This window comes from Giraffa tippelskirchi, chromosome 11, assembly GCF_054371585.1.
Source record: "Giraffa tippelskirchi isolate mGirTip1 chromosome 11, T2T-mGirTip1v1.2.pri, whole genome shotgun sequence".
Taxonomy (NCBI): Eukaryota; Metazoa; Chordata; class Mammalia; order Artiodactyla; family Giraffidae; genus Giraffa; species Giraffa tippelskirchi.
The window spans coordinates 35,368,410-35,389,929 of NC_137285.1; the positions used below are offsets into that span (position 1 = coordinate 35,368,410).

A 21,520-nucleotide genomic window follows, 5' to 3' on the forward strand; every position below is an offset into this window, starting at 1 on the left:
TTTCAGCTTCAACATCAGTCCTTCCAATGAATACCCAGGATTGATCTCCTTTAGATAACAAGCTATTCTACTTTATTTATGAAAGCTTTTTTTTTAAAATTGAAGTTTAGTTGATTTATAATGTTTAGTTTCTGGTATACATCAAAGTGATTCAGTTTTACACACACATGCACCTGGCAGTTTAGTCTTTGGGGTTGCAAGAATTGGACACTTCTTAGTGATTAAACCACCACCACATACACACACACATTTTTTTCACATTCGTTTCCCTTATAGATTATACAAGACACTGAATATAGCTCTCTGTGCTATAAAGTAGACCTTGTTGCTTTTTTTTAATATATACTAGCTTGTATCTGGTAATCTCAAACTCCTAATTTATTCTTCTTCCTCTTTGGTAAGCATTAGTTTGTTTTCTATGTCTATGGGTCTGTTTCGTAAATAAGTTGATTTGTCTATTTTTCAGATTTCACATATAAGTGATACCATGTGGTATTTCTCTTTTTTCTGTCTGATGGACTTCACTCAGTATTATAATCTCTAGGTCCATCCATGTTGCTTCTAGGGCATTATTCTATTTTATGGCTGAGTACTATTCCATTGTGTATATATACCACATCTTCTTCATCAAAACATTCATCTGTAGAGGGATATTTAGGTTGAAAAGCTACTCTACAGTGCATCTCTGAAACTACTGGGGTTGTTACTAGACCTAAAAACTGAGCTTTCTTCTCAGTCTTACAGAATACTCTACAAGTCAGAATTCAGAGAATTCTGACCCCTTCTCTTGGTAAATGGGCATTAAGTGTCCCAAACTTGCTTCTGTACCATCAGAAGCATAAACTAATCTAAAATGAACAGTGTTTTCTAGTTTCTTCCTTAGCTAATAAAGCAGGACCTTTCATAATATTTATGGTCACAGCATTTTTAGTCTTAAATATATTTCTGTCCCCTTGGATATGTGTTAATTCTTCCTGATACAGCAAACTTCCTTCAGATTGGTATAGCAAGAGTTAAATCAGCAATGCTCAGATATTTACCACAAACTCTGTAGGGACAAAGCCACAGTTGTTACACATAAATGGAAAATTCAAGATTTATCAATTTTCTTTGAGGAATGGCACCAGCCAAGATCCAGTTGTTCCAGCTCCCGTCCTAGAAGCTATTCCTGCCAAAGTCATGAGTTAATCTCTAGTCTTACCATTCAGTTTGCGTGGCTGCTTACGTTTCAGCAGCCATCCTCTTTCAGATTAGTCTGGGTGGGCTTTGTCAATTTTCAGATGAAAAACTAAGTGTCCCTACTCGCAAATCAAGGAGGTGGTTCAGTAAGTGGCATATTTCTTGGAGCCAGATCCATAGGTACTGAGCTGTCAACAGCAGCTTTTAGATATGAAATTAAAAGTCTTAACCCTTGGCTGTTAATATCATCTTGCCAACATTTACTGGGTTGAGATGAATCACTGATGGTGAGACATCCCATAGCTAGGGACGTCAGCAGGGACCCACTCTTTCCCAGTCCCTTTGCACATAAATTTATGTCACTTTGCACATAAATCCTAGGTTGTGACCGGTAGCCATCACGTGGGGATGCAGATGTTCCTTATTATGTAGAGACACCGGGGTTTATGAACTTGAACTTGCCAAAGGCATAATTCTTTCCACTCTTCTACAGGGCCCTATTTCAAACAGCTGTGTTATGGCACATCCCGAGGTTCTTCTACATTTCCCCGTGTGTGATTCCTACACGGATTTGTAAAACTTGTTTCCCTCCCCTCAGAAAAAGCATTCTAGATAACAAAGCATTTTAGTTTCTAGGAGTCACATTAGGTTGACTACCACCAGTTGAGAGTATAAAAACAAGACTTAAGTTGTGTACCTTTTTTTTCCCCCAACATCTTCACATGTTAATAGCAGAATGCATTCAAGGGTTTGTCAGTCTGGAACACTTAAGGGTCTTTTCTCCCTTCTAAAAGCTAGAAAATATAAATATACAAGCAGTAACTATATTTATCTGCCAAAGCATAAATTAAGGCTGAAGTTGAGTACTCTTTAATACACAACAGACTCCTTATTCCACTCCATAGCAAGATAAATTTTGTTGCTATGAGCAACATAAGCCCATAACAAATACTAGAATTTGATTTCTTCAGTGTTCAAAAATTGCATATAATGAGGTTAACTGTAATCTTAAGTTTAAATCACCAAACCTCAGTGTTAGCACTGGTATGAAAAAATTTGCCTGATCTTTATCTGCTAGAAAGTTGCACAGTTTTCTGTATTATGTGATATATGGTAATAACCTAAACAAAATAACTTAGTATTAGAATGTATTTGACTTGTGTTGATCCATAAAAGTGAAATATGCAAAATTAATATTATCTGAAGATACACATTTAATTACTGTAAAATACTTTTTTACTTATCAAATGACTTTCTTGCTTGAGGGGCCTTATAATGAAATGAAACTTACACACATAGTAAAGTAAGGAAAAGAGATTTTTGAGGGTTCACTTAGATTGGCAAAATATATTGATTAAATTTGTCAGAAAAATTCAGTAATTAAAGAGCAATATATATAATTTTAATTTTCTTTAAAATAATTTTTAAAAAATAAAAAGCATCCCTGGTGGCTCAGATGGTAAAGAATCCACCTGCAGTGTGGGAGACCTGGATTTGATCCCTGGGTCAGGAAGATGCCCTGGAGAAGGAAATGGCAACCCACTCCAGTATTCTTGCCTGGAGAATCCCATGGACAAGGAGCCTGGCAAGCTACAGTCCATGGGGTCTCAAAAAGTAGGACATGACTGAGCAGTTGACACTTAACACTAGATTAGATGCAAACATTACTGCATATTGAGAACTACTGCTTTTTTTAAGAAACCTATAAAATTTTACACAGGCTACATACATACTACAATATTAAGACTAAATTTACTTTTAACTTTCCACACTCTGTGTGTCTTATTTTGTTCTGAAATAGTCAACACTGATACTGACATCATGTCTGTCTTTAATTCTCAGAAGTGGGGTAAGCAAAAGCATTTTTGGATTCATGTTGAGCAAACTCTTTAGTTAAAACTGCAACATCAAAGTACTGTAAAAGAATGAATAATCCAAAAAACAGCATGGTGGAATGGCCCTAAGGGTCAATCTAACAGAAGTGCATGAGAAGTCTGAGGCTGATACGTAAGGACGGGAGATCGGGGTGAGGGGGAAGAAGAGAATTTACTCTAGTTTTTTTTTTTTTTTTCCTTATAGTGTGCCAAGGCTTTAAGATTGATTGAAGGCTTAAAAATTGTTAAAAACTGGGAAGGATCTTAAAGATCATCTAACCCAATCTTATTTTACAGATGAGAAAAGTAAGGTTCAGACAGGTTAAGAGCTCAAAGTTACAAATTAGTTAGGGATCAAGGCAAGACTGGAACCCAGGCATCTTGACTTATAAAGATCCTCACAGATTTTGTTAAGATAGTCAAACTCTTGAAATGGGCCAACTGGCTTAGTTTCCTCAGGGACTAATAGTTCATAAAAAGGAGACTATATTCTATATTTCAATACTTATTCTGAATTCTTCCTTGGTATTAGTTCTTTAACATTTATTTCAATTTTGCAGTGTCATTGAATGGTATTTTACTATAGCCTATATAAAATAGTTTCACTTATTCACTAACTTAATAAATGTTTATTGATTACTTACTATGTGCCAGGTACTGATACAGCAATAGAAGAAAAACAACAGAAGACAATCTCTACTCATATGGCATATATAGTCTGGTGAAATAAAGTGGATATGTATATATAAATAAATGATCTGTATCTGGATGTTTTAGAGCACAAAAATAAATGAGATGCTTTTATCTGTCATGGTGTAACAAGAGTCACTAAATTCAGTTACTTGAAAGATGCTCTTATTGTGGTCACACTGTAGCGCTAGGGTCAGGTTTTAAAAATATTGATTTTAGGATAGTTTTAGGTTTTCAGTCAAGCTGTGAAGATACAATACAGAAAGCATCTATATACTCTATACCCAGCTTCTCCTATTAACATATTACATTAGCATGGTACCTCTGTCACAACTAATGAATCAATATATTGATATATCATTATTAGCTAAAGTTCACACTTTATTCATATTTCCTTAGTTTTACCTCATGTTCTTTTTCTGTTCCAGGATAAAGTTCAGGATACCACCATTTAGTCATCCTGTCTCTTTAGTCTCTTCTACACTGTGACAGTTCCTTAGACTTTCCTTTTTTTGATTTGACAGTTTGAGGAGTACTGGTCAAATAAGGTCTTTCAGTTTGGGTTTGATTGATTAGACATAGGTTATAAGTGTTGGGGAGGTAGATCACAGAGGTAAAGTGCTATTTTCATTGTATCATATCAGAGAACAGACTTACCACTAATAATATTAACCTTGATCACCTGGCTGAGGTAGTGTTTGTCTCCACTGTAAAGTTACTCCTATTCACTCCTTTCTGTACTATATTCTTTGGAAGAAAGTCACTATACACAATCTACATTTAAGAGACTGGGGGGTGGGGTTTATGCTCCATCTCCTTGAGGAAGTAGCTACATAAATTATTTATTTGGAATTCTTTTGTATGAGAAATTTGTCTATTCTCCATTTATTTATTTAATCATTTATATCAGTATATATGCATGGGTATTTAATTTTATGCTTTGGGTTATAATCCAAAACTTCGCTGTGTATTTGAAATTGTACCCTTGGGAGCTTTTTCAGTTGGCTCTCATACTCTTTGACATACCCCAGACAATGTGGGCTTTTTTGAGTACTTCCTTATCTTATGGCCTCTAAGAGTGCTCCAGGCTCATCTTGTATATTACCTACTCCAGCCTAGAATGAGCTCTTTCTCTAAGGAGCTTGGTTCCTTCCAATACCATTAGAAAATGGTATTAGAAACCAAGATCTGGGTGTTTGCTTTTAGGCGGTCTTACCTGACAGGGCAAGGCATATAGGCATATACCAACCTGAATATATACACGTATCTATAAACAGTTCCGTATTTAACCATGTGTATGGTTTTATATTAAAAAACGAGTACATGCTGATGTATCCAACCCTAATCCACCAGTATCACATGAACCACTTTAGCCTTCCATGTTGGCTTGTCTATAGCCACCTACTCCAAGAGTGAGGAACCTGGTTCCTCCCATCTCCCATCTGCTCCTCCTTCGTTTTTCATTATGTGTAAATATCTCACACTGGTTCACTTTCTTTTAATTTACTTTGAAATTTCAAAATGTCTAGATGAAATACAAATCAAACTATTTAAAAATGTTGATTATGCTTTTTCAAACTCTATTCAATTCTTTGCTATTTAGATTCCTACAAGGGGTCAAACTTCCAGCACATACCATCTTTAAAACCATTAGCAGCACTCATCAGTATCAACAAATGCTTATTAAGTCCCTTATATAGGATCCTAAGCTATGCTGGTTCATGTACAAAGCATTCAGGAAAGTCTTGAGGTGTGGTCTACCACTGACACAAGATAGATTTATATTCCTCTCATACATGTACATCTACATTCATTTTTTGATTCCATACCTTTAGAATTGAGAATAATGGTTTATTTAAACTATTGTAACACACTTCCTAGCTTTCAAATAAATCAGTACTTTTCCAAGTTCCAATTCTGTGGTTATTAGCATTAGTAAGAGTGAAAGAAGGTTAAGTGATGTCTGTTACATTGTAAGTGCTCAGTAAACACCATTTTTCTCCACTAGAACACCTACTGTTCATCTCAAACTCAACATGTCCAAAACTGAATTCCAAATCTCTCCCTATAAAACCCATTCCCACTCACAGCCTTCCCCATCTCAGCAAGCCCATCATGGGCACTAATGTCAGTGCCATCCTTGACTTCTCTGTGTCTCTTACCCTGAACATCTGATCTGTCAGGTAACTCGGACAACTCTACCTGCAGAACACATCCAGGAGGAGACAGCTGCTGATCCTCTCTGGTGCCACCACTGTGGTCCGAGTCTCCCTCTCTGTCTAGGTTCCTGAGCAAGCCACCAACAGGTGTCTTCACATCTGCCTTTGGTCCAGAGTAATCCTGGAAAAATAGATCAGATCATGCTTAAAAGTCTATAGTGGCTTTTCATTTTCTCAGGGTAGAAGCCAAAATATTGGTAATAGCCTACAACTCTTGTATCTCATCACTTCTCTGCCTCATTTCCTATTCCTTTTCTCCTCCAAACCCTCCGCTTTCTTTAACCCTCTTGCTGCGCTTCATACTCCAGGCATGATCCTGTTGAAGGGATTTTACACTGGCTTTTCCCTCTGCTTAGAATGCTCTTCTCTGGAGGGTTAACCCCACCTGCTTCAAATTTTTGCTCAAATACCAGAGCCTACTGTGACTATGCTATTTAATACTGCAATCTAGTCTGTACTTCCCACCATTTCCCTCTTATCATTTACTCAGTTATGCTTACTGCTTATTGTGTATCTCCACCAGTGAGAATTGGAGCAGCAAAAAGGGAAGGATCCTTGTTCAGATTTGTTCCCTTATGTATCCCAGTGCCTAGAAAAAAATACATGTTAAATGAATAAATGCATTATTTGAACTATGTGCTTTTTGTGTCCCAAAACTATTCTTAAATTTTAAAAAATGGAAAATTAAATTTGATGAAAAGGTACCTGACAGATACATGGGCAAAGGGTATCTACAATCTGAAATAAGTTACTAAGAGCCTTGAATTTTGGATTCCTCATTTGTCAATGAGTATAATATTGTGTTGGCCAAAAAGTTCGTTTTGATTTTTCTGTAATATGGTATGAAAACCTGAACAAACTTTTTGGCTGACACAGTAACTGATTATGTTACAGGATTGTTGTGGTTTTTAAATAAAATGCTATGCATGAGAGCAGCCAATAACCATGAAGGGATTTCCTAGCTCCTGGGCCTATGTAAAATAAGGCCTTGAAGAACAAGTTGTATAAGCCCTTAGCAGCTACTTATTTACTTCCTCTGTGATGTCGCTTTTCCTTTTCTCTTAAGTTTGAAATGGTGAGCAGTTAAACATTCAGTATAAGAAAAAAGCTCTGTAAGTATGTTTACAAAGTTAAAAAAAAAATTACATTGCATCAATTTTTAACAGGAATACTGACATCACAGCCAGTGAAGAGGATTTTTAAACTTAGAATGGAGGGAACTGAAAATCACTTAAAATGCGATGTTAAATGCCTGCTTTTAGTGAGACTGAATTTTGGCCCTACTACCCATTAAAAAGATGGGAGTTTGTTTTCAAGTGCATAGCAGCAGTTTAGTAAACTTACATGTCTGAATGTTTGGCACAGATGCAGTTTCCTTCTCTCCCCTCTGTGTAAAAGAATAAGAAACCTCTCTTTTAAAAAAATTGTAGGTTCCATGATCTGTTATCCACTTAATCCCTGGTATCATTCCTTTTCTCTAAAATATTAGCAGTTGACTGAGAAAGCATGTATTATTGGTATGGTACATATCCCATTGGCCAAACATTATAGGTGGGACACCCTTGAGGCTAACCAAACACCAAAAAATGAGCTTATCAATATCCTGAGGGTAACTGATGTAGGTTAGGTCTACTTCTGGGGAATCAGCCCAAAGCTCAATGGTGACCTTTCATGTTATCTTTATGATTACATGACTTTAACTCTACTCTTCTACTTCTGATCTCAAATGTGGAATAGGGAAGAGGAAGATTTTTATTGCTGGCACTGAAAAATGACAAGATAACCTGTATCACTTTAACACATAAAGCACAATAATTTCATGAAACGTAGAGTGAGAATACTGGCTACGGAATACTCTCGTTAGTATATGTATTCCACTGTTACCACATTTGAATCTCTTTGAAAAACCCCAAGATAGTCAGTCCTATGAATCATACAGCTGTTCCTTGTGCAATGTCTGCTTCTCTGTAAGGCTACCTGTGATTTATTTGCATCAGAAAGTCTGAAGTTGCTTTCTTAGTTGCAAAAAATGAGCAAACCAGATAAATTTGCATTTCAATTTATAAAAGTTAACTGTAGTCAGAACAAGTAAAATTCTTATCCTTAGAAGCTGACTAAAGGAGCTAATATTCACTTCTAGGGCTTTCTCAGTACTTTCCTTTTAGAACACTGATTATCATGCCAGTTCTTTTCATTGCTGTACTTAATGTTTTTCTCACACTTTGTGCCACTGTGTTTATCTTAGAACCAAAACAATCTGGGAAAAGATTCAAGTCTTTCGAATGTGGATTTCCCTAAACCTCAAGTTTCCTAGATTTGAGTATGTAGAAGTCAGCTGGAATCTGGTATGCTCACTAATACAAAACCATAGGTTTATGTCATATATCTGTATACACATGTTGTATTTATATGTGGAGAGATGTGTAAATTTATATGGTTTTCTATATAAAATTGTCATGCTACCCTACGTACTTAACTAATGTAACATAAAATATAATTTTTCTTCTCTTTCCTTAAATCGAGTAAGTCACTTGTTGACTTTTCCCCCCCGAGGTCAGTAAGTATCATCAGTGCTGCCCTACGAAGTTGATTTTTGAACATTTACCTGAAATAATGCGGCAGCCTATTGGACTCTCTAACTTGGAATACTATTTCCAGGTCTCACTATTTGTAAATCTAGCTATTTTCCACCCCTCTAATAAACTGTTGAAGTAAAATGGCAGACTAGTTTCCCTTCCCACAAGATACTGTCAACATTATTTATTTCTCGTTACCTACTGGTGTTTTGAGAATGCTGTGCTGTGCTTAGTTGCTCAGTTGTGTCTGACTCTTTGAGACCCCACGTTCTGCAGCCTGCCAGGCTCCTCTGTCCATGGGAATTCTCCAGGCAAGAATACTGGAGTGGGTTGCCATGCCCTCCTCCAGGGGATCTTCCCAACCCAGGGATCGAACCTAGATCTCCTGCATTGCAGGCAGATACTTTACTGACTGAGCCACCAGGGAAGCCCAAGAATACTGAAGTGGGTAGCCATTCCCTTCTCCAGGGGATCTTCCTGACTCAGGAATTCAACCGGGGTCTCCTGCATTGCAGGTGGATTCTTTACCAGCTGAGCTACCAGGGAAGCCCTTGAGAATGCTAACCATATTACAATGTTCCAGTACAATTTTTTGGCATTACATACACTGGCTATTTTCTGTACAATAAACTATTCTCTTTATGCCTTAGAATGAGTGTCAGTCACTGGAAAAAAACATAATTTAAGGAATAAATTCTGTTTCTTTGAGTAAAGTATTACTAAAACCCTTCTTTATGGGAAGGTTACCCCTGGGTTACAGTACTAGAGATGGATGGACCATAAATACCTAAGTGAAAGCCATTGCTTTGCGTTTCCCTCAGTGTAGCGTGCTTCCTGTTACTGGATTTATCCTTTGTGGAGACCACTGAAAATCTATGTTCATGGGATGTTTTAGTTCTGTGCCAGTGTGGTTCCTAGACCATGTGGGTGCTTTTGCTGCCCAGTACCTGACCTGTCTGTTGTTGAGGCTGCAGGATGGTCCTTGGACTGCTCCTCCAAAGAGATGTGCTTCAGGTTGTCCTGCTGACATGCTGTGCTCCTGTCCTGCGTCTTTCTGCAGAATAAGAAATCTGTGTCAGATTTTGGCCTGTTGAGTCTTGGTAGTTTGACTGTCTTGCTGAACCCAAAGCACTGTGTACTGTTTCTTTAAATATTTAATATGAAAGTATCACAACAACAACTACTAATTTTTCCTTTATTTTGCAGAAATGTGTTACAGACGAGTGTTTCTTTTTTGAACGATTGGAGTCTAATAACTACAATACTTACCGGTCAAGGAAATACTCCAGTTGGTATGTGGCACTGAAACGAACTGGGCAGTATAAACTTGGACCCAAAACAGGACCTGGGCAGAAAGCTATACTTTTTCTTCCAATGTCTGCTAAGAGCTGATCTTAATGGCAGCATCTGATCTCATTTTACGTGAAGAGGTATATTTCAGAAATTTGTTAATGAAAAAAGAAAAATGTGTACCCAAACTGCTCAGTTTGGGTAACTGTTCAGATAACCTTTTATCTAATAGTAAAATATTTAACCATTGCCTTAGTTTTTTTAAAAAGAAAAAACACAGTAACAGCAAAAATTCCTGGAAAATGTATTCACTTCTACTTTTTATATAGCATTTCCTTTTATCCAGTGAAACATACTTAAAGTTACAATCTTTCATACAGTTGCTTCATTTGAAAAGAGGCTTTTAAAATGTGTACAAACAAGTTTTCTTCATGGAAATTAGACATTAGAAAATTAAAGTCATATTTAGTTATTAACCCAAATGTCCACTACTTCCTATAATATGGCACACATTAATCTACATGTACAACTTACTTAACCATTTTAAAAACATGTAAATATGAATTTAATCCATTCCTGTCATAGTTCTGTAATTGTCTGGCAGTTTCTTGTGATAGAGTTTATAGAACAAGCCTGTATAAACTGCTGGCAGTTCTTCCATGGTCAGATCAATTTTGTCAAACCCTTCTCTGTACCCATACAGAAGCAGCCTTGCAACTCTGTTTGTGATGGGAGTCGTATTTTTAGTCTTGACTAGATCACTGAGATCCATCCACTCACACTTTAAGCATTCATGCTGGCAAAAATTTATGGTGAATGAATATGGCTTTAAGCGGCAGATAATATACATATCTGACTTCCCAAAAGCTCTCAGATGGGTGTGCTGTTGCCGAATACTCAGGAGGGATCTGAATTCTGACTTTATACCAGTCTCTTCAAAAACTTCTCGAACTGCTGTATCTCCTACATAAAAGAAAATGTACAAATCAGTAAGGATTATACTTTTAGAAATTTAATCAAAGATTTTCAGATAAGGAAGCATTATTATGTAAAGGTTCAAAAGGTAAACCTTTACCCTAAGAAAATAAAGCTTTCCCTGTAAACTCTGTCCTCTGGACATCCTGAAATAACAAAGTATTTTCTTACCACTCTATAGCTAAGAAGCTTTTGAAAGACTGAATATTTCTTTGGCTTCTACTTGCAAGCTTACCCATCTACGTATATATATTTTGGGAGTCACATATTTTTAAACTCTTCCTGCTTTATTTCCCAAAAGGTGAAAACATATGTTGCAAAGCTGTAGTCAATATTCCTGTATATTTTTTCATTATTATCATGTTCCTGATTATCCATTAAAACTGCCTAAACTGATAAACATTTGAAGTAAGAAAAAGTGATCCATTCTTCTTAACAAAAGTCTGTAGAGCTGCAGAATGTATAGAACTAGGAAATGATTCAAATTATCCCTGGTCTCTCCTGGGACCGTCAGGCCTCTGAAGTCATAGAGCAGATTTCTTTATAACCATTTTGTTATGCTCTTCTAGTTACTCTGTCAGTGGAATCCCACCATGGTAACTTCTGGCATTTTCTGTTTCTTGCTGTTTCAAAGAACTTGGATTCATTGTTCTAACACCAAAATGCTAGTCATCAGAAGTTTAAAAAAAAACTTGCAATTTACAGAATTTTATATTACCAGGGTTTTCATATTTTGTAAGGTTGATTTTTTTTTAATAATACGCAAATTTCTAGGACAGGATTTTTATTGCCATTAACTTATTTTTGTGGCTGCTCTTTCTAAATATCCAGATGAACCTACCTGGGATTTCTGTAATTTTGTGATGCTGTCATTGTCTCCCAAAGTGTTTATGAAAAGCCCTTATAAAAGCTGCCTTCCTTGTCTATTTGCACGGAAGTTTCACAATTGCCACAAGTATAGATTTTTGTTCAAATATCTTTTAATGCCTTCATTTTCTTGTTTGTCAGTTGTAAACTGTATTTGGCTTCTCAGTAGTCCTACTAGTGAGGAATAGGCAAGGAAGAGCAAGTAAACAAGAAATGTTTCAATGTTTTTTCTAATAACTGCTCTGGAAATGAGCACAGGAAGAGTAGTATGTAAAATATGACATCTGTTTGCCATATTTGAATTCTATGTGGACTTGCTTTTTAATTGAGATTTGCCAAGATCAAATAAACATAGTTAGAAATTATATTTTTAAACTGAAAATATAGAAAAATATATATGTTAAGAAAAGGAAAATTTGGCTTAAGAAAAACAATTTTTTGTTGTATTAAAAAACTTGTACTAAGTTTGTTAAAGATTATGGCGCTAGTTTTAAATTTTACATGTCATTTGCTGATCTGACTTAAAAATTGTTTAAATGTTTAAAAAGTTCTTTAAAAATTTTGAAATGACCATGGGGGTCTTGTTTAGCTCTTAATAACACTAGTCAAGAGTTTAGCATTTAGTTCCTGTGTCTAGCCTGCTTGTAAGTTATGGAAACACAGGATGGGGCTTGTGAGTGAATCTGCCAGGCTTAGCCGTCACCACAGCAGCTGATTCAAAATCAGCACTGCCTGGGCAGTTTGATCCATTTAACTTGAATCATGATGTCATTGACTAGACTAAAAATTGAATGGGCAAATAAGTGCTTTTAGATCTAGAGGAACCAACCCCTTCTATATTAAGATTGAAATCTCTTCTCCAAGGATTTTATGATGAATTTAAAAATTTTAATTTAGATAAAGTGCTTTATTCTCTTGTATCTTTATTATTTTAAATGTACTGTAAGTAAACTGAATAATGGTTTTATAGATTTGAAGAATATAGGAAAAACCAAGAGGGTTTTGTTTTTATTTTTGCTGGTTGAAAGAAATGTTTAAAAACATCATAGTGTTTTATTTAGTTAAAGGACAATAATGAAATGGAGTTTATATTTGTTACTTCTATTTCGTAATATTTAATAACAGGATTAGGTTGAAATAAAATAATAGGAAAAACAGTGCAGAATGTGGATTTTCCTGGTGTCTCCCCCTCACTCTGGTAACACTGATGAGCTCTGAGCGGACCCTACTGCTTTACAGACCTTTGGCTATACAGGGGATTCCCCCCCCCCAGAAAGGCAGCTTGTTTTTAACCTTATCTATAGATACCTTCGGAGAAGGCAATGGCACCCCACTCCAGTACTCTTGCCTGGAAAATCCCATGGATGGAGGAGCCTGGTAGGCTACAGTCCATGGGGTTGCTAAGAATCGGACACGACTGAGCAACTTCACTTTCACTTTTCCCTTTCATGCACTGGAGAAGGAAATGGCAACCCACTCCAGTATTCTTGCCTGGAGAATCCCAGGGACGGGGGAGCCTGGTGGGCTGCCGTCTATGGGGTCGCACAGAGTCCGACACGACTGAAGTGACTTAGCAGCATGGATACCTTTGTACTTTGCTTCACTTACCTAATACTTAACTTATCAAAGAATGAAGGATTCCAAACAAATGAGCTTATTTTAACTAGTGTTTACTGCTTAAGAGCCAGTATGAACATCTGCACATTTATGATGGCGGCAGTCCTATTACATACTTTCCTAAAAACAGAGTTTAAAGAAAATAAATAATTCCTGGTTGATCAGGCTTCATCATTAAGAGTAATCTATTACTGTACTGTTACAAAACAGAAATGTACTCTACATAGACATGGTCTTTCAGATCTCTATGTCACTTATCATTTCTAGCTGCTTTCAAAGTTTTATGACTTCTGAGGCAATGCTTCTGTTTTTCCTACTCCTAGGCAATACAGTAAATGCCAGTTGCTGCTTATTGCTTAATTCCATATGGCTGGAGGCATTAAAGACAATCTCTGACTAGGTGGGTTGTTGTGATAACCACAAATACTTTAAAAAAGTAGTGAATTCCTAGCTATATGGACTTGAAATGTTCCGGAGAAGTAGTGAATTCCTAGCTATATGGACTTGAAATGTTCCGGAGTACACTCAAACCTAAAGTGTACTTACCTGGTATGGAAATGTGTTTATTTACATTTAAATATATCTGAAATTTAGAATTTGATGAAAACTCAAATGAAAAAAGTTATTCATTTGAGAAGGCAAGGTTCAGAAAAGGAAGTAATACAAACTTCCTATAGACTCCTATTTGCCCAGTATAGACTAGATAAGGATGTAAAACAGACACTTAATTAGTTCACATGATCTCATATCACATAAGGATAGTGTGAGATAATAAGGAGTTCTAGAATAAATGGCTTTTTTTTTCAGCACTGGCACTACTACAAAATCCTTTTATTTCAACAGAAGGCCTAGTCAAGTCTAAGCTAAAGGTCAGTAAGTACCTAAAAACCAAAATCTGCTATGATGTATTTGAATGTAGTGAATTTACTTATAGGATATTAGGTGTTGGCTCTATACTATGCGTAGGGCTTTTTCATCTGTGGAACATTAAAAAAAATATCATTTCAAGTATATATATATACATTTAAAAATAATTTAGGACACTGCCTTCATATAAATGATGGCTAAAGAGAGTAGGGGACATATATACTGAGGAAAAAGTCATAGAAAAATAGTTAAGTATGAAATGAGTTATCTATTGATTTATTATGATAGGGACTGTGCCTGACACAATGGTTTAAGGAATAAGATAGGAAAACTCAGTTTCTACTCTCCTCAATTTCCTGTAAAATCAGTGACATAAAGAATTCTTAGCTTATTTCAAACTTCCCTATCTTAAATACTGAGCTCAGTCAATTGTTCTAGGAAATTATCTCTCATTTCAGACTTTCTCATATGAGATATGTTACCATCTTTTGGCTTTCTGACTATCCAAAATAAATAGCAGATAAAATTTCCATAAACAGAAGAATTATACCACCACTGGGAGAAGGCAATGGCACCCCACTCCAGTACTCTTGCCTGGAAAATCCCATGGACCGAGGAGCCTGGTAGGCTGCAGTCCATGGGGTCGTGAAGAGTTGGACACGACTGAGCGGCTTCACTTTCACTTTTCCCTTTCATGCACTGGAGAAGGAAATGGCAACCCACTCCAGTGTTCTTGTCTGGAGAATCCCAGGGACGGGGGAGCCTGGTGGGCTGCCATCTACAGGGTCACACAAGAGTCGGACACGACTGAAGCGACTTAGTGTACCACCACTGTTCAATAACTGTCTTTATAAATATTTCACATTTCACTTAAAAGTTTCTCAACCTTGTGATAAAACGGTCAAGAATTTTTCTAATAGTTCAATTCCAACAATTTTGCTATGCTTAGTCACTCAGTTGTGTTCGACTCTTGTGACTCCATGGACTGTAGCCTACCAGGCTCCTCTGTCCATGGGGATTCTCCAGGCAAGAATACTGGAGTGGGTTGCCATGCCCTCCTCCAGGGGATATTTCCAACCAAGGGATCAAACCCAGGTCTCCCGCATTGCAGGCGGATTCTTAACCGTCTGACACACCAGGGAAACCCTCCAACAATTTTAGTCAAATTCAAAATATCCCTTAATGCTAACCTTAACTGTATATCCAAAGCTTCTCATTTTCAAATTAATCAAGAAGCAGTCCTAAGCCAAAAAACAGGTGTTATGCTCTGAATGGTATTATTTATACTAATGGAATAAATTGTAATGTTAAGTTTTGCTATTAATATCAGCACTGAAGAACTTCATTGATATTTTCTGACTTAGTCTAAACCAATTAGAAAGCTTAAAATCTCATTCTCAGCTCTAGAGCAAGAAAGTAAACACAAATTTATTCAGCATTTTCAAGTCAATTATAAATATATAATTGATACCCACCGATATCTTCTCCAGGCTCTGACAGGCCTCCTGGGAACTTCCACATATTTTTCAGCTGCAGTATTAAATCAGCAAGCAAAGTTAACACAGCTTTTATTTACTAACATACACATACACAGAGATACCACAGAAGCTGCCCATAATTGATCAAGGTGGTTGAGAATTTATTTTTTGGTAACTGCCACCAGTTTTTTTCAGCTTCCTTCCTCACTCCTCCCTTCTTTTCTCGGGAAACTGCTGACTTGTGAAATCTTTCCTATCTTTTTCTTTAGGAAATAGAAGTGGTTTTTTTTATGTTAATGTGATAAATTCTGTATGAGTGAAACAGTGGGGGGAACATCTACTGAATTTGTGTAGTTAAAAAATTTTGCTGCTAGTTTATTAAAGAATACATGAATCTTACTGATGCTGCTATAAATTAGTAGAAAATATATAAATGTAATCACTAAAGTATGCTATTTTTAATTTTCAATTTACTTTCTATATTGTGTGTCTAATCAGATATATTAAGAGTTTTCTTGTTCTCTGTGTTAATGATTTTATGTAAAAATATAATTTTCTTTCATGGGAAGTGTCAATAAAATTGATTTAAGTTTCTGGCTTTTTGTATGTACCATTTCCTTTTATGGTGGGGAGGGGCAGGTGGGAAGCTCTGATCTAGGACTGGAGATAGATATGAAAACTTGATTTAAAATAATTCTGCAGTAGTATGGAACAATATTCTTATGGCTGACATGATTACTTTTTCCTGTTAGAATTCTGTTATATCAATCCAACACCATGATAAAAACTGAAGAATTAGAAATTACAACATACTCATAAAGGTGCTGCAGCTTGGAGCCAGTGCACCTCCTACTCTTCATTCATGAAACAAGTTTATGGACCTTACTGGTGTGCTTTGTGACCCACACATTTCCTGGACAAGAGCTCCTTAAACAATGTGTCACTTCCCAACTATGCTAGGTTGGAGACTAGTGGCATGGTTCCCAGAGTTTCCACAGACTGTTGATTATGTGGGTACAGAATTCTGGCTTTCCACCCTTCCGTGTCTGGCTCGGACTTGAGATTAATTTATAAAGCACATTATGTTTTTTTTTAATGTAGCAATATCTCCAAGTATATCACAACATTAATGCACTGTCTTTGGGGTTCCATTTTGAAATTGTTCCAGAAGCTACATTTCTGTAGAAACTATGCAGACTTTTTTTGTGTCTGTTAGGATAGTAAACTTCACCACTATAAATTCTACTTCTAAAAACGAAATGTTATGAGGCAAACAAATGCTTCCCCAGAACAACAGAAATAAATTTTGAAGAAAACCTTTACCTGGACCTAATTATAAGTAATTGGAAATAGTTGAGTTTACAGTTAGTTCTAAGTGGTAGGCTGAGAGGCCTAAGTTTCGTGATTTGAAAAACCTGGTTAATGCTGTAGATAAAACCAGTAATTGAGGGGATAAGTCTGCCTTCAACCTTTTTTTTTTTTTTAACATTAAAAAATACTCCCACTATCTGGGTTTAGCTATGTAAGTAATAATAATAAATACTAGATAACATATTGAATGTCCACTATGTTCCAGACACTATGCTATGTTTTAAGAAGAACTGTACACATTTACAGTAACCCCATGAGAAACTATTATTGTTCCCATTTTTTTCTTTAAATTGAAGTATAGCCGATTTACAATACTGTGTTATAGCAAAGTATACAATGTCCAGCAAAGTAATTGAGTTATATACATATTTTTTCAGATTCTTTTCTATTATAGATTATTACAAGATATTGAATATTGTTCCCTGTGCTATACAGTAAATCCTTACTGCTTATTGTTCCCACTTTAGAACTGATGAAACTGAGGACAAAAGATTTAATAGTTTCCTGGAGTGACACAGCCAGTGCATAATAAACTCATGGTTAAAATCCAGGTGATATGATTCTAACCATCTCTTAAGAAATTTTAAAAGTTAATTTGGTATTTTCATACTAATCTTTTACCACTATTCACTGCTTTTTCGTATACTTTTTGATCTTTTCTTCAGCTCTGATTGGAACATTCTATATAAAACCAACTAGAATCTGTATCTTAGTCTGACAGTCCTCCAGGGGTTGTGAATTTGAACTAACACCTGGTTTGGTGTCAAATGTCTATCTACCTCTTGCCTATGAGTTCCCTATCTAGAATCTTCTGATTGGCATGAGATTTATTATTTTGTTAGTGATTTACTAAGATTTCCAGTATATTGTTCCATAGAGGAAAAATTACTGAGGAAAGAGTAAGGTTGGGCTTTGAATATTTTTTAGTTTATTATCTGTTTTCATCTTTGTTCTCCATCCAATAAAAGAAGACAAAACATCTCTCTGTGTCAAGTATAAACTTCCATGATCCTTTCCCTGCTAATCTTAAAAAAGAAACTTTCCACTCCCTTTTAAAATAAATATGCTGCTCAGACATTTTTGTGCTTCTTTGCCTTCTGGGTCTTACCCAGCATTCACGTATATGACCCCTCCCTACTTTGAGTTAGTGAGGTCATCTAATTCCTGAAGCATATCTGACTTTTACCTACTGTAAAAAGGAAATTATCCTTCTAAGTTATAAAAATGTGGGATTTTAAACTATATTTAGAGTAATTCTATCATACTATAGAATGGTGAATGTGATGATATATTCTTCTTATACATTTGCCAATTATAAATCTGATGTCCGTGTGTGTGTGCACGTGCGTGTGTGTGCATGCACATGCGCACACGCAGGAGTGGCAAACAGAAGAGACTGTGGATGATGTACAGTGGTGCCATCTATCCCTGAATTGCTAGCCCAAAAGTAGGCATTATCAAGAAAGGGTAACTATTGTTTTTCTGTGCATTCTTCATATTAACAGAGTGTTAGGTATTTTCTCTGTTAAGGCTATTTCAAGTTTAATTGCACTGCTTCTTTTAAAACTGTCCTGAAGAAAAACTCCCAAGTTTAGTGTTTCTAGAATGGATAAAGAGGAACGGTTCATTTTCTGATCCTTTTTCTATTTTTCCAGTCCCATAGACATCTTCTGTTTTCCTAAGCAAATGATTAGCTTCAAGATCTTCCCTGGGTGTGGCTGCTGAAATCCTAACTAGGAATTTGTGTAAACAACCCCCCACCCCCCAAAACAACATTAATTTCTTTCAAGTCAGAAACTAATCTCAAGAACCTCGAACAAGGGTTCAGACTTGCTAGTCTATTCCTTTTGGTTCTCTTGTACTATGTGACCCTCCTCATTCCTTCTCTACTCCACCTTGGTCAGATACAGAGACCTCATTAGCTTTTATTTGCATTGTTCTAATCTTTAATGTTACTACTCTCACTTTTCAGAATTCAAAGCCACTGTACTTAGAAAATTCACTGAGTGCTAGGTTTCGGGCACAGAGAAATTTATGCACAATACAGCAGGCCAATCATTCTCTTTCTCCTTGTACTATATTTTTCTTAATAACATTTACCACCACTTTCATATATATTTTACTCATTATTTGTATCTCATTTAGTTGCTAAGTCATGTCCGACTCTTATGCAACCCCATGGACTATAGCCTGCTAGGCTCCTCCGTCCATGGGATTTCCCAGGCAAGAATACTGGAGTGGGTTGCCATTTCCTTCTCCAGGGGATCTTCCCGACACAGGGATGGAATGTGCATCTCCTGGCTTGCCAGGTGGATTCTTGACCACTGAGCCACCATGGAAGCCGTTTGTATCTTACCTATTTGAATATAAGCTCCAGATGTAGAAACCTTGCTTTGTTCACTAATGTTTAGCTAGTGCTTAAAACTCATGAACTCTGTAATGTTTAGTGAATGAATGAAAAGGTCCCTACCATTAATTCAGCTCTTGAGCACCAGGTTTACAATGTCAAGTCAGTGTTAGGTCTTGACAGTGATGGGGCAGGAGTAAAAGAACTGTATGGGTAGGAAAGGAGAAAGGACATGTTTAAAGTATCATTTTAGCTTTGAGTCTGAGTGTACATTTGCTCACAGTGAGGGTTAAACTTTCCTAAGACATACTTGACACTGATGCCTGGAGGAGTGAATCACTTAAAGAAAAACTGGCTCAGATGTCTGAAAATATGCTGATTAGTTATTTATGGCTAATAGCTATCATCAGGGCTTCCCTGGTGAGTCAGATGGTAAAGAATCCGCCTGCAATGCAGGAGACCTGGGTTTGATCCCTGGGTTGGGAAGATCCTCTAGAGGAGGGCATGGCAACCCATTCCAGCATTCTTGCCTAGAGAATCTCCATGGACACAGGAGCCTGGCAGGCTACAGTCCACCAGGTCTCAAAGAGTTGGACACGACTGAGCGACTAAGCATAGCACAGCTATCATCAACCTCAGATATGCAGATGATACCACTTTAATGGCAGAAAGTGAAGAGGAACTAAAGAGCCTCTTGATGAAGGTGAAAGAGGAGATTGAAAAAGCTGGCTTAAAACTCAACATTCAAAAAATGAAGACCATGGCATCTGGTCCTGTCATTTCATGGCAAATAGATGGGGAACCAGTGTCAGATTTCATTTACTTGTGCTCCAGAATCAATGCGGATGGTGACTGCAGCCACAAAATTAAAAGATGCTTGCTCCTTGGGAAGTACAGTTATGACAAACCTAGATAGTGTATTAAAAAGTAGAGACATCACTTTTCTGACAAAGGTCCAGATAGTCAAAGCTCTGGTTTTTCCAGTAGTCATGTATGGGTGTGAGCGTTGGAGCATAAAGAAGGTTGAGCACTGATGCTTTCGAACTGTGGTGTTGGAGAAGACTTGAGAGTCCCTTGGACAGTGAGATCAAACTACTGAATCCTAAAGGAAATCAACTGTGAACATTCATTGAAAGGACTGATGCTGAATCCTTTGGCCACCTGATGTGAAGAGCCAACTCACTGGAAAGGACCCTGATGCTGGGAAAGATTGAGGGCAAGAGAAGGAGGTGACAGAGGATGAGATGGTTACTGACTCAATGGACATAAGTTTGAGCAAACTCAGGGAGACAGTGAAGGACAGGAACACCTGGTCTGCTGCAGTTCATGGGGTTGCAAAGATTCAGACATGACTTAGCGACTGAACAACAACAGCAACAATAGCTATCATGCTTAAATTCCACCTAAAACCAAAATAATTACATTATAATTAATACAACTTAGCATCTCACTTTATACTTATTACAACATTGAGCTATACATGAATACTCAGTTTTCACATTTTATTGCTCCATTAGATAAATCTGGTTATAACAACAAAAAAATCAAAACCCTACGTAGGAGTATCACTTCTATTTAATCCACAAAGAAACCAAAGTCTTATATTAATATAATGTGAATTTGTTTCTAACTTTTGCCAATCCCAACTGCCTAGAGGCATAAGGGGAATCATGATTAGATTCTGAGAAGCAGTACTTTCTTATTCTTAAAGAACCAATCATTGGCAAGACTGAAAATCAGCAAATGAAGAATCTGGATGCCCAATATTCTAGTTTGGTGGTTCTCAAACTGGACCAAGCACCTAAATCACCTGGAGGGCTTGTTAACACACCAGTTGTTGAGCAGTATTCTCAGAGTTTGATTATCAGGCCTGGAGGTGGAGCAGAGGTATGAGCATGTGTGGTTTCCAAGGAGTTGATGCTACTACTGTCCCTCAGTTTCAAATTCACCCTCCATGCTCTGCCTAGTGATGCTGGAGCTGGAACTCCACTAACCAGTGGCTGGGGGAGGAGGAAAGCTCCTCCTGTCTGCTTCCTGTGCCTTTTCCATGTGCCTGTGGTTCTTGTATTGCTTCAGCATGTTGCTTCATTCTGGCAGTGGCAGGTCCTTCCCATAGCAACAGTCAAATCCACTTTGCAGTTTTCTAGCATTTCCTACCTAAGCTTCATTG

General features: G+C 36.9%; 2 protein-coding genes across 51 annotated transcripts in view; one reads left to right on the forward strand and one right to left on the reverse strand.

Annotated features, from left to right (window-relative positions):
• Nucleotides 1-12,062, forward strand: part of FGF2 (fibroblast growth factor 2) — a 56,214-nt gene extending 44,152 nt beyond the window's left edge. Inside the window, exon 3 of the mRNA XM_081544927.1 lies at nt 9,745-12,062. Coding sequence (XP_081401053.1) covers nt 9,745-9,930 — 186 coding nt within the window. The 3' untranslated portion in view covers nt 9,931-12,062. The remainder of the gene's footprint in view (nt 1-9,744) is intronic.
• The window catches only part of NUDT6 (nudix hydrolase 6), an 88,560-nt gene that overhangs the window by 7,865 nt on the left and 59,175 nt on the right, over nt 1-21,520 (reverse strand). For 12 of the 50 annotated variants that reach the window (XM_081544877.1, XM_081544878.1, XM_081544879.1 and 9 more), the window contains 6 exons: nt 15,630-15,684; nt 9,491-10,791; nt 7,307-7,349; nt 6,463-6,551; nt 5,946-6,083; nt 1,877-1,973 (listed from right to left, as the gene is read on the reverse strand). In XM_081544877.1, coding sequence (XP_081401003.1) covers nt 10,394-10,791; nt 15,630-15,684 — 453 coding nt within the window. In that variant the 3' untranslated portion in view covers nt 1,877-1,973; nt 5,946-6,083; nt 6,463-6,551; nt 7,307-7,349; nt 9,491-10,393. Of the gene's footprint in view, nt 1-1,876; nt 1,974-3,697; nt 3,772-5,905; nt 6,084-6,462; nt 6,552-7,306; nt 7,350-9,485; nt 10,792-15,629; nt 15,685-21,520 lie in introns of those variants that run through there. The other 38 variants (XM_081544889.1, XM_081544891.1, XM_081544892.1 and 35 more) reach the window with 9 other exon arrangements.